Source organism: Phascolarctos cinereus, unplaced genomic scaffold, assembly GCF_003287225.1.
Source record: "Phascolarctos cinereus isolate Bilbo 61053 unplaced genomic scaffold, phaCin_HiC Scaffold_4;HRSCAF=312, whole genome shotgun sequence".
In the NCBI taxonomy this organism is placed as follows: Eukaryota; Metazoa; Chordata; class Mammalia; order Diprotodontia; family Phascolarctidae; genus Phascolarctos; species Phascolarctos cinereus.
Genome location: NW_027555847.1, coordinates 284,335,647 through 284,351,080, shown reverse-complemented (window position 1 = coordinate 284,351,080; position 15,434 = coordinate 284,335,647). Strand labels below are relative to the sequence as shown.

General features: G+C 37.3%; 1 protein-coding gene across 1 annotated transcript in view; it reads left to right on the top strand.

Moving 5' to 3' along the window:
• Nucleotides 1-15,434, top strand: part of KCNN2 (potassium calcium-activated channel subfamily N member 2) — a 190,947-nt gene that overhangs the window by 37,585 nt on the left and 137,928 nt on the right. The window contains exon 4 of the mRNA XM_021009472.2: nt 2,373-2,791. Coding sequence (XP_020865131.1) covers nt 2,373-2,791 — 419 coding nt within the window. The remainder of the gene's footprint in view (nt 1-2,372; nt 2,792-15,434) is intronic.

Genomic DNA, 15,434 nt, shown 5'->3' with positions numbered 1-15,434 from the left:
GAAGAAGTACCATTGGACTTGGGTTTGGAAGGAAAAGGGACTTCAATGGGGAATTAAATGTACTTTTGAAAGCTGAAGCATAATGTGTATTAACCTTTATGGCTGATCATAGTGGATACAGCCACTTGAATTCAAGATCTGTCTCTGACACATATTGATGTCTAACTCAGAAAGTCGTGTAGCATCTTAGTACCTCAGGCACCTGTCTAAGAATATAAATTGCAGAGCAGATATTGACTCTAGTGGTAGAGGAAGTTGTTTCACTGGGAGTTTCCTACACCAATGAAATCTATAATTCTGAAAAAAATAAAACTAAACAGTCTATCCATTCCAATCACAAATTTAACAGGGAGAAGATAATATATACAGCGGGGCAGGGGGGTGGGCAGTGAAGTGGAGCCTGGAGTCAGGGACACCTGAGTTCAAATTTGGCCTCAGATACTTCCTAGCTATGTGACCCCGGGCACGTCATTTAACCCCTATTTACCTCAGTTTGTCATGTGTAAAACGGGGACACACTGGAGAAGGAGATGGCGAAACACTCCAATATCTTTGCCAAGAAAGCCACATGGACAAGTCCATAGAGTCATGAAGAGTTGTACACAGCTGAGCAACAAGTCAAATATATATGCAATTTTAGAAGAAGAACATAATGGTTCCAGGGTGGGAAAGATTTTCCTTACTGGGACCAACCATGGAAGAACTCACTAGAAACTTTTTATACTATGAAATATTAGGGTGGGGTCAATCAAATTAATGAATCAATCATCCCCTACCCTTACCCTCCACTTATTAACAAGACAGTATAGCCCTGATATCTTATTAGTTGAGAGAACTTCTGTGAACTTTTGCCTTATCTTGCCCTGGGCCCAGGGATCCATGACACTTCCCCACCATCTCTGCGCTATGACTCTATTATCACACCATCTCCATCTCCATCTCCATATGTATGTCTGGAAGCTGAAAACTTGGAGTTTGTCCCCTGGGTCCCCCCAGCTCTGTCAGGTGAGATTTTTCCTTGTCTTACTGGGGCTCAGGCCTCCACATCATTTGACCACCATCTCCCCACTGTGATCCTGCATAGGTACATTCCTACCCCAGTTTCCAACACTCTTTTTTTGTTTGTTTGTTTTTTGGTTTTTGGTTTTTGGGGGGTTTTTTTGGCAGTTGGGATTAAGTGACTTGCCCAGGGTCACACAGCTAGTCAGTGTCAAGTGTTTGGTCTGAGGCCGGATTTGAACTCAGGTTCTCCTGACTTCAGGGCCGGTGCTCTATCCACTGTGCCACCTACCTGCCCCCTCCAACACTCTTTTTTATGTTATCTTCCTCCATTGGAATGTGGGATGTTTGAGTGCAGGGATTGTCTTATTGTTTGTGTTTGTATTCCCAGTGATTAACACAGTGCCCGACAAATAGAAATAGAAGGACTTAATAAATGCTTGCTCTGTGAATCAAAAGCATTAAACAAAGTGAGAATAACCTAACTTAATCAAGGTGAAAGGAAATAGAGTGCTTCGAGTCGCTGGATAAAATGAAATGATGCTATACAAGAAATGTGTTGGAGGTGGTTGAGGAGAAAGCCATACACTATAGGACTTGTATAGCATAGCAAGCTAATTCCGATTCCAGCATTTGAGTCCATTGGAGAGAGTACAGCTAAGTCCTTGAGAGAGAACTGCTTGGGGAGATGGGAGGTAGGCAGTGGAGGGGAAAAGGGAAGTGAAGTGTGCAAAATGTCCTCTTTCTCCTCCACCCAACACTGCCCTTTTCTCTGGTATTACCTTCCATTTACATTATATATATCTTGTATCTACTTGGTTAGTTTAGTGTTGTCTTCTCTACAAGAAGGTGAGCTCTTTGAGTGAAAGGAGAGGGGGGGTAGTTTTGTTTGTTTTGCCTTTTTTGTATCCTCAGCATTTACCATAGTTACTTACATATTGTAAGTGCTTGTTGGCTATCCAATTCTAAAATCACAGGCTATGGAATCATAAATTTAGACCTGGAATGTATCTTAAAGTCATCTCCTCCAACCTCCTTATCTTTTAAAGGTGAGGAAACTGATGCACTGAAAAGGTAAATGACTTTCCCAAGCTCACACAGCATTCAAATCTAGCTTCTCTTACTCTGAATCTAGCCCTCTGCTATACCAGACAACTGCCATCGAAGCAGATATTCTGCCTCTGTATTCATCCTTATTCATTTGTGACAAAAGCCATTTCCAAAAGTAGTTTATTTGACTAACATATTTTTAAAAATTGGTATTTCAGTTTTCCAGAACTCTGCTAATGATCACCTCATTTATATTAAAAATGTGTACTCATAGACCATTCATTTCATACTAAAGATGGTTTTTTTTCTACTTTATTTTTCAGTTGTTCATGGTGGACAATGGAGCAGATGACTGGAGAATAGCCATGACTTATGAGCGTATTTTTTTCATCTGCTTGGAAATATTGGTGTGTGCTATTCATCCCATCCCTGGGAATTATACATTCACATGGACAGCCCGGCTTGCCTTCTCCTATACCTCATCCACAACAACTGCTGATGTGGATATCATTTTGTCTATACCAATGTTCTTAAGACTTTATCTTATTGCCAGAGTTATGCTTTTACATAGCAAACTTTTCACTGATGCCTCCTCTAGAAGCATTGGAGCTCTTAATAAAATAAACTTCAACACGCGTTTTGTTATGAAGACTTTAATGACTATATGTCCAGGAACTGTACTGTTGGTTTTTAGTATCTCCTTATGGATAATTGCTGCATGGACTGTCCGAGCCTGTGAAAGGTAAGGTAATTTCTTTCCATGAGAATATTGATTATGCTATTGTTTCTCTCTAAAAAGGAACAAGAATTAGGTGCAAGGATTCAGGCACATTTAGCCTTTCTTTTTTTGTTCCTGACACCATTCTCTCAAATAATTTCTTCCTGATTCTAATACTAGATATGTGTGTTTTGGTTTTTTTTTTATAAATGCCTGTAGCAAACCTGCTGGCAAGGTGTATCTGTTTGATTATGTGGCTTAGGGTAATGTCATCATGAATGTATGCATGTTTTCTTTCTCATTTACTCTACATGGAGTTTCTGGTCAAGGATTACCTTTGCTTTCTGTGCCATGGTTTATGGCTATGGAATATATAAATTTGATTTTCACTGAAAATACTAGTTCAGTAGAAGCCTTGAGTCATCCCAAGTCCCCATGATCCCAGGCACACCACTGCAATTCTGCCTGCAATGTTTGTGGCCACTGTGGGCATGTCCTATAAGAAACTTACCCAAGTTAAACCCTTTTCAGGCTCACTGATTCCCAATAAATGGGAATAATCCCATCCAGAAGGACCATCTCCTTCTTATCTAGGCTAGATTAGAAACCTTAGGTCACCTCTAAAATCTAGTAGATTGGTGGAATGAGACCTGTCTCTGGGAAGTGCACAAAATCATAGACTTAAAGGATAATTTGAAATCATCTAATCTAGTCCTTTTCTTTCCTTAGCCCTGTTTTAAAGATGAGGTAACTAAGGCCTGCAGATGTTCCATAGTCTTTCACATTGGAAGTTTGGGCCTATGTCTTTTGGCTAACTACGTTATTTCTTTGTTCCTCCACTGGTTTGAAGGAGAGCCAACAGTGAGCTGGGAACCATGATGTTAAACTTTCTATGTTTATGCCTGGTGTCAATAAATTCATAGGGCTCTGGCTGTAGTATCTAAAGAGACTTGTATTTTTTTCTGTCTCTTTGTTGACTGCAGTTTCAAATGCTGTCAAGTTCTGAGGTGAAGAACTGGTGTGTGCTAATGTTATAAATGAAAAGTCTTTACTGAGAGGAAAACCTCTGAAAATAGCTTTGAAATAATGTTCTATTGCCACTTTTGCAAGGAGAAAAACTGGTACAATGTCAAGTGTAAATACCTCTGAATTTTGCCTGGTTCTTCCTCAACTTTAGTTATGATAGATGGACCAAAAGTAAAAAAATTTTGGACAAAATAAATAAGTATATGAAAATTAGTTCGGTGTTTTGTGATGACCTAGAGACCTTAAAAATTGAAGAAATAAAGGATTCTCTTCTTATTTTTACAGCCTATATTCTTAAGATATAGTATATTCCTGTTTAGATTGCCGTAGTAAGACTTTAAAAGAAATTTTTAAAAATAATCCTATAGCCATCCTTGTGGTTTCATAGTCAATCAACAGGCACTTATTAAGCACCTACTATATGCCAGGCATTGTGTCAAATGCTGTGGATACAAAAAAAAAAGGCAAAAAGACAGTTCCTCCTCTCAAGGAGCTCATAGTCTAATGAGTGAGACAAAATACAAACAGCTATATGCAAACAGGATATTTCTATAGATATTTATCTGTCTGTCTGTGGTAAATTGGAAATAACCTTAAAATGAAGGCACTAAGATTAAGAAAGACTGTAAAAAGGTTTTTGTGGAAAGTGGGATTTTAGCTGAGACTTGAAGAAAGCTAGGGAATCTAGGAGGCAGGGATGAGGAGGAAGAGAGTTCCAGGCACGGTGGACAGCCAGTGTCTGGTGTTAGGAGATAGAGGGATTCAAGAGTTATTTCTACTATTCAATAGAAACTTTTAAAATTAGAAACATAAGCCAAATCATGTTCCCCAAGCATAACTGTGTACACTAAATGTTGTATATACCATGGCATGGTTATTCTTTATTAGTAGCAGCAACATTAGTTAGCATTTCTCCCGATTTTGTAGATGGAGAACAACTGAGTCACTGAGAGGTTAAGTACTCAATTTCTCAACATTGCACAGTTAATAAGTGATGGAGTCCAGACTTAAGCTGTGGTCTTCTAATTACAATGCTAATTTTTTTTTCTGTTTCACTGGTGCTGCTCATAATAATAACAGATTTATATAAGTGTTTTTCAGGTTGACCAAGCACTTCTCTTATAACTCAGGTATTTTTAAAAATTTAATAAATGTTTAATCTTAAGGCTGTCTAAAAGGATATATAATTATTGCTTATTGATTGGCTGGGTACCTCACTTTTGTTTTTATTTTTTAAATTTTTAATGGTATTTTGTTTTCCCAATTACATGTAAAGACAATTTTTAACATTCATTTTTTATAAAATTTTGAGTTCCTTGATGGAAAATGCTATCTACATCTGGAGAAAGAACTATGGAGTCTGAATGCAGATCAAAGCGTACTATTTTGTCTCTTTTTTTTCTTTCTTGTGGTTTTCCCCTTTTGTTCTGATTCTTCTTTCTCAACATGACTAATGTGGAAATATGTTTTAAAAAAATAAAATAAAATTTTGAGTTCCAAATTTTCTCTCTCCCTCTCTTTCCTCCCTTCTCCCTAAGACAGTAAGCAATATGATATAAGTTATATATGTGCAATCATGTAAAACCTATTTCCATATTATAGCTCAGATATTTAAAAAAATTCTTTAGGATTCCTTTGAAAATAGTCAATTTGCAAAATCTCCATTCAAAAGACTTTTTTTCCCCTTTTATTGGAGAGTCTTAGAGAAGTGCAAACAGTTCTTAAGAAACAATCAGTTGATAAACATTAAGTGCTTACTGTGCGCCAGGCCCTGTCTTGCTTGACATTAAAGTGATTGAGATTGAAGCAGTCTAAAGGAGCTTACATTCTAATGGGAAAGAAAAGTAAAGAGTGAATAAACACAAAGTAAATACCAGGTAATTTAGAAGAGAAGGAAGTCCCTGCCAAGTAACAGTTAATGTGATCAAGAAAAACTTGATGAGAAGATGATGACTGAGTTTTGTCTTGAATGGGAGAGAGGGACTCTATGAAGCACAGAAAAGGAGGGAATGCATTCCAGAGATGAGAAAAGTGATAGAGATGGTCTTATGTGAGAAACAGTGAGAAGGTAGTTTGGCTGAAAAGCAGAATGCAAGATGGTGAGTAAGGTATGATGAAGTTAGAAAGAAAGATTGGAGCCTGACTTTCAAATCTCAACAGAGGAGTTTATGTTTTATCCTAGAGGCAATAGGAAGCCACTGGAGCTCATGGAATAGGGAAGTCACACGGTCAGATATGCACTTAATGAAAATTACTTTGACAGCTAGGCTGGAGATACAGAGACTTGATCATGAAACCAATTACACTGTTACAGTAATCTAAGTGAAAGATAATGAGGGCTGAATTAAGGTGGTAACTGTGTGAGTAGAGAGACGGGGTTGGATTGAGAGATGTTGTGGAGGTGAAAGTAGAAAGATTTCACAACTGATTGTATGTGTGGGATGAGGGAGAGAAGAGTTGAGGATAGTGCTGAGATTGCCAACCTGGTAGACTGGAAGGATGATGTGTTGTGGACAGAAATAAAGAAGTTTGGAAGAGGGGAGAGTTTGGAGGAAAAAATAGTGAATTTTGTTTTGATCATGTTGAGCTTGAGATATTACTAGAAAATCATGTTTAAAATGTCCAATAAGCAATTGATGAAGTGGGAATGAAGCTCTAGGGAGAGACTAGAGTTGGATATATATAGATCATCTAGACTGAGGTGATAGGTAAACCTGTAAGAGTTGATAAGGTTACCAGGAGAATGTGGAGGAGAAAATAAGGTCCTAGGAAAAGAATGTTGTATAACACTCACAGTTACGGGTGTGATGTGGGTGATAAGCCAGCAAGGGAATCAATAAAGGAGAATGGTAAGAGAGTAATGTCACCAAAAAAACCAGAGAGGAGGGAATATGCAGCAGATACACTGAAAAGGATAAGTATTGAGAAAAGACTAGGTTTGGTCTTTAAGAGATCATCAGTCACTTTGGTGAGAGATTCTTTCAGTGGAGTGATAAAGTTAGAATCCAAATTGCCGAGAGTTAAGGATTGAGTGAAAGTAGAAGTACAAGTGGTAAGCGTGAACAGGTTTTTCAAGAAATTTGGTTGAGAAATACATGCTGATACAACTTAATAAGTATAATTTTACAAAATTTTTATAATTCACCATCTGTTTTGGTATTTGCAAAGGCTATCCCCAAACGAGATAGTGAAGGATGAAAAAAGGAAAAGAAATCAAGCTTCCTCTTATAAAAGGAAACCCTGGTACCTGCCAAGCTCACAGAAAACATAGAGATTTAGGGTCTATTGGAAGTCACACCCCCTCACCCTCAGGTGAGAATCCGTACTGTGCTGTTTGAAAAATCATCTGTGATTCTTTTTAGCAAGTAGAGTAATATAACTAGAGGTTAGTATAAAACAGCTCCAGGTGTTCCTTCACACACCAGTTATACCAAAATGTCTCTTGAGATCCTTTAACACATAAGGTGATCTCAGTGAAGATGCAAACAAAAATTTCCTCTGGTTTCCTGCACCAGAGAGCTCCTGAAATTTCCCCAAGTGATCCTTAATAGAATTCCTAATTCATTTCTCAGTAGGACAAGTAGGTAAACTTAAAAGGAAAATAGAAAAGCGCCAAAGAGCTATGAGCCACCCCCCAAAAAGCTATTAATCCCTTGGGATTTATTACTCAGCTAACAGGCAAACCTTATCCAATGGATTTGCAGCCCATAAGGATCTTGGGAAAACTGTCTGGACTCATACCACAATAAGGCAAGTAATCTACATCTGCTTAAAAGTAAAAAAGAAAAAAAATAACATGAATGAGGCACAGAATTCCCTAGGCACTGGTATTTTAGGGATGCAAAATCCATACTACTCACATTAGCTATAATGCTTATAATAGACAAAGAAATACAACAAACATTAATACTTAACTTTTGTTTGAATGCATATGCCAACAAAATTGGTCTGACTTAAAAAGTAAACACACAAGGAAATCAACTCTTCTTCTTATGGTCTAAAACAAAAGAAGAAAAAAATGCTACTTTTTCCCTAGTGAATCCATGAAAAACTAGGATATTCAAGAAGGAGAGGGTACTAGATGAAGAATCTCTCCAGGGGTCCCTGAAAATGTGCAAGGGACTCAAGTAGGTCCTGGGCCAAGGCCCTGCATTGTATCCCCAAATTGCACTTGCACTGATGGGTTGTATTCCCAGAGGGTGGCTATTACCTTCTGTTCTAGGGGTAAATCTAGAACCCTAGTGATTATTCCTACTATTTTAGCTCATGAACTCCCAATATTGTGCTCCCCATTAACAATAAAGTGGTAGGCAGGATAAGCTTTTATCAGAAGCATTTAATGATACGGCATAGTAAAAACAGTTGGTATAATCTTCTCCTCCTCCCTAACAAGAAAGGCATAGTCTCCCACAAATACAAACAGCATCCATAGAAAGAGTGGGTTCATACTTAGAGGACAGTGGTTGTGAGACATGTAAGATACACATGTGGCAAATGAGAGTACCTCTTCTGAGATTTGCAGGGCTTAGAAGTTCTTAGTATAGTCCTCATGTAGTTGTACACAACTAATCTGCTGTGTGAGCTGCTCAGATAGCTTCCTGGGATCTCTCCTTTCTTAAGTCACTTGCTAGCGATGCTCTCCACCAGGAAGGGTTATACTCCCTGAATCTGCCTCCTCCCTAAGGTGACTGTCTCTTCATGTCCTTCTTTACATTTTTGTTTATTCCCAGGGTATATCTCTATTCCTGGCTAGATGAATTGTCTGTTATTAGTCCAGGAGCTCCAATGAACATGGTCATTTGGGTGAAGATGGGGTGGTGGTGAAAGTCCACTCTCGCCTTTGCCACTCTGGTATGAGCAAAGGGGTCTGCCTCCACAAAGTGGTTCTGAGCCTGAAATCCTTCATGCTGAGTGAGCTGCTTCATTTCTGTGTGAGATAATCAACTATTTGCAATGTTTCCTGTATAGTTTCAGATGCCTTCATCCAATGGCTAAGGCCCTAAAATCCTATCAAATTATTTAAGGACTTATTCATAAATTTATTGTAGGATTTTAGGAAAATTCCTTCATTGCCCCTTGGGTTTTCTGCAGTTAGATTTATCTGAGGTGGGAGAGAAACATGCATACTTAGATAAGTTTTATCCCCTCTGTAGTATATGAATTAAGCATTGTTTGAATGTTATATTGAAGATAAAATGATTACTTTTGTGCCTAAGGACAGATAAGGATAAAAAAAATGTATTTGCTTCTAGGAAACTCAATTTGGTACCATATGATCAACTGGCCAGATTCCTACTTTTTGGCCTGACTGTGAGTCTTCCTAAGCTTCAGTAGAACATAAAACCTCATGACTGCATGACATTGATAATATACCATGATTTTAAATTCACTGAGTAAAGTTTTCATTTGGAGTCTCAGAATAGCCTCTTTTGAGAATAATTAAATTTTATGTCCTTTAAGCACAGTTCAATAAGGATTTGTGATTTAATAGTTTACCTTTTTATATATAGCAAACCTAATGATATCTAGCAAATATAAATTCTTCATTTTTTCATCAAGTATAAATTAGAAGAGAGAATTTGAAATGGGAGTACAGTTTAGAATTCAGACTACTTTTTTTCTTTTTTAAAATGATTTGTTATTTTATTTTTCCCCAATTACATGTAAAAACATTTTTTAACATTCATTTTTAAATTTTGAATTCCAAATGCTCTCCTTCCCTTCCCTTCTCCCATTGAGAAAGCAAGCAATTTGATATAGGTTATACATGTGTAACATGCAAAATATATTTTCATATGTCATATTGTAAAAGAAAACATAAACCAAAAAAAGCAAGAAAAATAAAGAAAGTAAAAAAAAAACCAAGTATGCTTCAATCTGTATTCAGATTCCATTAGTTCTTTCTCTGGGAATGGATGGCATTTTTTTTATCATAAGTCATTTACAACTGAACATCTTACAGTATTGCTGTTACTGTGTACAATGTTCTCCTGGTTCTATTCATTTTACTTTGCATCAGTTCATGTAAGTCTTTCCAGGTTTTTCTGAGAGCATCCTGCTCATCATTTCTTATAGCACAATTGTATTCTGTCACAATTGCATACCACACCTTGTTCAGCCAATTGATGAGCATCTTCTCAATTTCCAATTCTTTGCCACTAGAAAGGAGGTACTATAAATATTTTATAGAACTTTTTCCTTTTTGTTTTTTTATCTCTTTTGGGGTAGAGACCTAGTAGTGGTATTGCCGGGTCAAAGGGTTTTATACATGGTTTTATAGCCCTTTGGGCATAGTTCCAAATTGCACTACATGATAAGTGAATCAGTTCACAGCTCTACTAACAGTGCATTAGTGTCAGACTACATTTTTTAAATGATTTTTTTATTTTGCTTTGCCAACTGTGATTTACAAAACAATAACGAAAATAATTCCTATTTTAATGAACATCGACCATTAGATACCTCATTTCCTGTTGCTTTTCTGCAGTTTGAACCATGTTACCTGTGTTTGTTTCTTCAGTCCTTATAAGAACAAATCTTGCATTGTTGACAAACAATGTAAGACTTGTAAGTGATGCAAATATACTTTGATCCAATATGGTCTTGTTTGCATTTTGCTTTGTAGCTATACTTGAAATAAGCAGTTCATTTCCCCACTCCTATAAGGTAAAATGTCAGCTATTACAGAAAAACTTGTATTTTAAAGTATTTTTGTCAATAAGTTACAAATACAAGAAACATTTACTAAGCATCTACCATATGCAGAGGATTGGGAAACATCTTTGGGATTTTTAGATCATATATGGGTCCCTGCCTTCATAGAGTTTAATATAGTGGTGACACAACTAGACAGATTGGTGTTACAGTCCATCGAGTGCTGGACTTAGGGTCAAGAAGACCTGAGTTCAAATCTGGCCTCAGATATTTGTTAGCTGTGTGACCCTAGGCCAGGGGTGGGTGACCTGCAGCCTCAAGGCCACATATAGCCCTCTAGGACCTTAGGTGCTGCCTTTTGAATGAGTCCAACTTTTACAGAACAAATCCTTTTATTAAGAGGATTCGTTCTATGACGTTCTATGAAAGAGCCCCACTTGAGGACTAGAGGGTCACATGTGGTCTTGTGGCCACAGGTTCCCCACACCTGCCCTAGGCAAATAATCTCATCTTTATCTGCCTTGGTTTCCTCATTTTTTTTTTAACTTTAAATTTTTTTTTTCAGCCAAAGACAAGGTTTATTAGAACATCTGTCATATTGGGCAGATTCTTAAGGAGTCTGAACATTAGTAAGCTATTGGCTTATTGGCTAGATTATAAGAATCCCAGCATCTTTATATATATATATATATATGTGTGTGTGTGTGTGTGTGTGTGTGTGTGTGTGTGTGTGTGTGTGTATGTGTAATTTATTTATTTTTAGTTTTCAACATTTACTTCCACAAGATTTTGAGTTCCATATTTTCACCCCATCTTGCCCCTCCCCCCACCCCAAGATGGCATTCATTCTGAATACCCCTTCCCCTAGTCTGCCCTCCCTTCTATCTCTCCCTCCCCTCCTTGGTTTCCTCATTTAAAAAAAAACAAAACACCTATCTTCTAGGATTACCCTGCAGATAAAATGAATAAAGTGCTTTGTAAAACTTTAAAGTTCTGTATAAATACTAGGTATTTTTATAGAAAAAAATAATGCTCATATTCAACAGTATATGACAAATGCATAAGAATTCAACAGGTCTGTTTGACCCTAGGCAAGTTACTTATGCTTTTAGTGCCCCAGGCAAGGCTTTAAGACTTAGTTGAAAAAAAAACAAACAAACAATTTCAGATCTACATTGGTTAAGGGAGTTATTTCACTGAGTTCCTCATGTTAACATAAATCTAGTCCAAAAAAAAGTCAACTAGTAAGGTGAAGGGAGGAGGACATTCTAGACAGTGAAGGTTATTTTTTGAATGAGTACCAAATATTTACATGAATAGAAACTATGGCCCTGGGTCGACAAGCATCCCCTCCTACTAAGACAACCCAGTTCTTTTTTTTTTTTTCTTCCAGCCAAAGACAAAGTTTATTAGAACACCAGTCACATTGGGCAGACTCCTAAGGAGTCTGAACGTTAATAAACTATTGACTAGATTGTAAGAATCAGAGCCAACAACCCAGTTCTAAGCCCAAACAGACCATGTTAGGTCCTGGGGCCAGTCTGACTTGTTTGTTTTATCTCTGGCTTTTAAAGCTTAGATTTGTCTCATGTTTAGGGTATCCCTAATAGGGATTAATAGGTTCTCTTCTATAAAGGTGCTTAACATATAAAACAAATCAGGCATAGCCAACTATTTATTTTCTTCATCACAAAAGAAATCCCTAAAACAAAATATTTATAAATGTGAATTGACAAAAAACTTTAAGCACAGTACAGTAATCCATCATTCATATTATACTGTTTTGGAGGGTTGATACTTAAAACATCAAAACATGAAACCTTGTGTGACTACTGAATAGGCATTTCACCTTTAACAAAACTCTGTACAACTCATACCAGGTCCATTTTTTTTTTTGACAAAGCCAAGGTATGGTTTGGGCTTATCTTTCTCCTCCAGGAGGCATTCTTGTTACATGGTAGTTATGGGGAGTACCTTCTGCAAGCCATCCAGCCCTGACAGTGGAAATCAAGAATTCAAACCCCTTAGGGAGCTGCCAGGCCTGAAAAGTCCATCTCCTTTGATCACTGTTTGATTACCTGTGTTCAGATAAAGAGACAAAAACCAAAAGAGATAGGTGAGTCCGGAAAGTCAGTCTCAGCCTTACCTGTCACAAAGATAGACATACTCTTGTTGCTATAACTAACTGCTGGGAAAGGTAGTGATTCCCCCCATCCACCACTGGAAGGGCACAGGAAGCCTTCTCGAGTCCTAACCTGCTTGCTCATCAGTCAGAAAAAGAGCTCAGGATGGTAGAGTCATTCCTTTTTAAAGACTTCCCATTGTAATACTCTTCCTGGCTTACTGTTCAATCTTCTTTGATTCAGACTCTCCTCTCCCTCGTACTATTGTCATGGGGACCAAAGGACAATTAATGGATTACTGTATCATTCCAAAGTGAAAATTGTATAGTGCAAAGACTGGGTATGTATTATCAGAAATGACCAGGAGAACTCCCATCTCTGTACAGTGCTCCATGGAGTATATAGCACTAGCCCTAGTAGATGGGGGTAGCTCTCTTGGTTTTCTCCATTACCTATTACATGTAAATCCGTCAGCTCTACTGGTAGCACATGTATTAATGAAGTTGGGGAAGTAAATGGTGTTAATGAGATGCATCTGTTCAGTATAATTTTCCTTTAGTCTGTGACATTTGAATGTCCATTTCTCCTGTACCCCCATACTTGGTCTAAATAATAAATTTCTACCCAGTCTTCAGCAAAGCTTAACATATAAGATCATAGATACAGAACTAGAAGGAACTTAGAGATCATCAAATTCACGCCTTCATTTTACTGATGAAGCAACCAAAGTTCAAGGAAGTTGAATGACCTAAGTTCCGGTAATAAGTAGCAAAGTGATGGATGATTCAAACCAAGCTCCTCTGTTTCTCATCTATGGCTTTTTTATTCTTCACTTTTTCATATAAATTTAGTAGCCATCAATAAACACAAATATTCAAATATAGATTAAGAATAAAATATGTACACAGAATTCTAAGTTATTTATAATTTGTTTAGATAATTTCTGTGTATATGAGCTTTTAACAATATAGTGACAAACTTATTCTATTGATTTTCTTGTGTCTTATGAACTTTTTTCAAGATAATTTTTGACATTTTGTTGACTTTATATACTTGTAGTAAGTGTGTATCTGTTCTGCTTTTTTTTCTCTTGATCTTTTCATATGCCAGCCTGTATTTCTTAGTATTCATAATATTTGTCTTATTTGTTGTCCAGTAATATTCTTTTGAATGTATATATAACTTGTACAGACATTTCCCAAATATGTGACATAAGGTTTTAAATTTTTTTCCTCTTTCCTTTTCCTCTTTTCTGTTAAAAGAAATATTGGTTTGGGCCTTGCCCTGGTCAGTGAGACAGACTCTGGAAAAGAAAGGTAAAAAGAAGGCAGCAGGCAGTTAGGTGCAGCCAACTCCAATTCAAACTACACTGCTTTTTATAGATAGAAGTAAACTGTTTTTATAGAAGGGCAAAAGTATGTTGGTTCATACATGAAATGGATGAGGAGATGAGATTAGCGCTCAGTTCCTCTCTCATTACAGTCTCTCAGAGAGATGGAGCTGCTATCTCCTGTAGCCTGGTTGCCCATATACCCAAAGTCTAAAAAAGATTTAAAAATGGCGTCACTCAGACCGACTCGGCAGAAGTAACTGACTTTGAATGCTTCAGTTCTTCATTTCTTCTTCTATTTTCTTTTATTCTCTTTCCTTTTTTCTTCTGCTCTCCTTTCTCTTCTGTTCTGTTTCCCCTGTTCCCCTATGAACTATGAATCTGAGACAATATGCCATAAGTGGATAGAATGCTGAGCTTGGAGTCAGGAAGACCTAAGTTCAGATCTTGATTCTGACATCTAGTACCTGGAGAGCCCTGTACAAATCACTAACTTTCCAAATCCCTCAAGCCAATTGCCTAAGACTTAATACTAAGTTGTAGAAAAGTTATGATTGTTTTGGTATAGAGAATACCCACAGCAAGAGTTCCTGATTGTGTTAATCCATAGATCCTTCATATATCTATGTATAGATTATTTTGCTTGGCCAAGACCTGAAACTGAAAAGAAAGAAATTGCTCAGCAAGTTGGGCAATAGGTAAACAAATTGTGGTACATGAATATAACAGAATATTACTGTGCTATAACACAGTGACATATGTGATAGAATCAGAGAAGCTTGGAAAAACTTAGATGAAATAAACTGACCCAGGAAAAAAATGTAATGACTGCAACATAAATGGGAAGAATAACCACCACAAAATAATCAAAACTGAGTATTGTGAAATTATAAAGAAAAAGCTCAGCCCCAAAGAAGAAACAAATGAATAAGTGAATGAAAAAAAAATTTATTAAGCTCTTACTAGATGCAAAGCACTAGCTATACTAATAATACAAAAGCAAGATAGTGCCTGCTCTCAAGAACCTTGTATACTAATGGCGGAGGTGGGGCAGGTGGGAAAACAAGATGTAGGAGATTGAGCTACGAGTCAGATGGAAAGTCTTCATGGTCCTTGGGCTACAGTGGTGAAGCAGATAGTAACACATCCTATTTAATTTTATTTCTACTAATAAATTCATATCCATTTTTATGATGAACCATTTTATAATGCCAAGGAATTTTATGGCAAGAACTTTCTTTTCCCCTTCTTTAGTAGCTGTGTTTGCTGCAGAGGTAGGGGCTGTAGCACCAAAAGAAACAATTGCCTGTTCACATCTTTCATGTCCGTGATGGCTTTAGGAGGCCAGGATAGAAGCAGGTCTAGTAACATGTGCCTGGGAGGAGAGGAGGTTGGTTACTATTCTTTACACTCGGGTCCTGAGCCATCTCTATTTTGGTCTAGAAAGAAAGTGGTTGAAGTAGTGGTGGTAGTTTGATTCGAATGGCACATACATTGTTGCTTTTGCTAGGATGGCTTGTCTGCTCTCTGGATA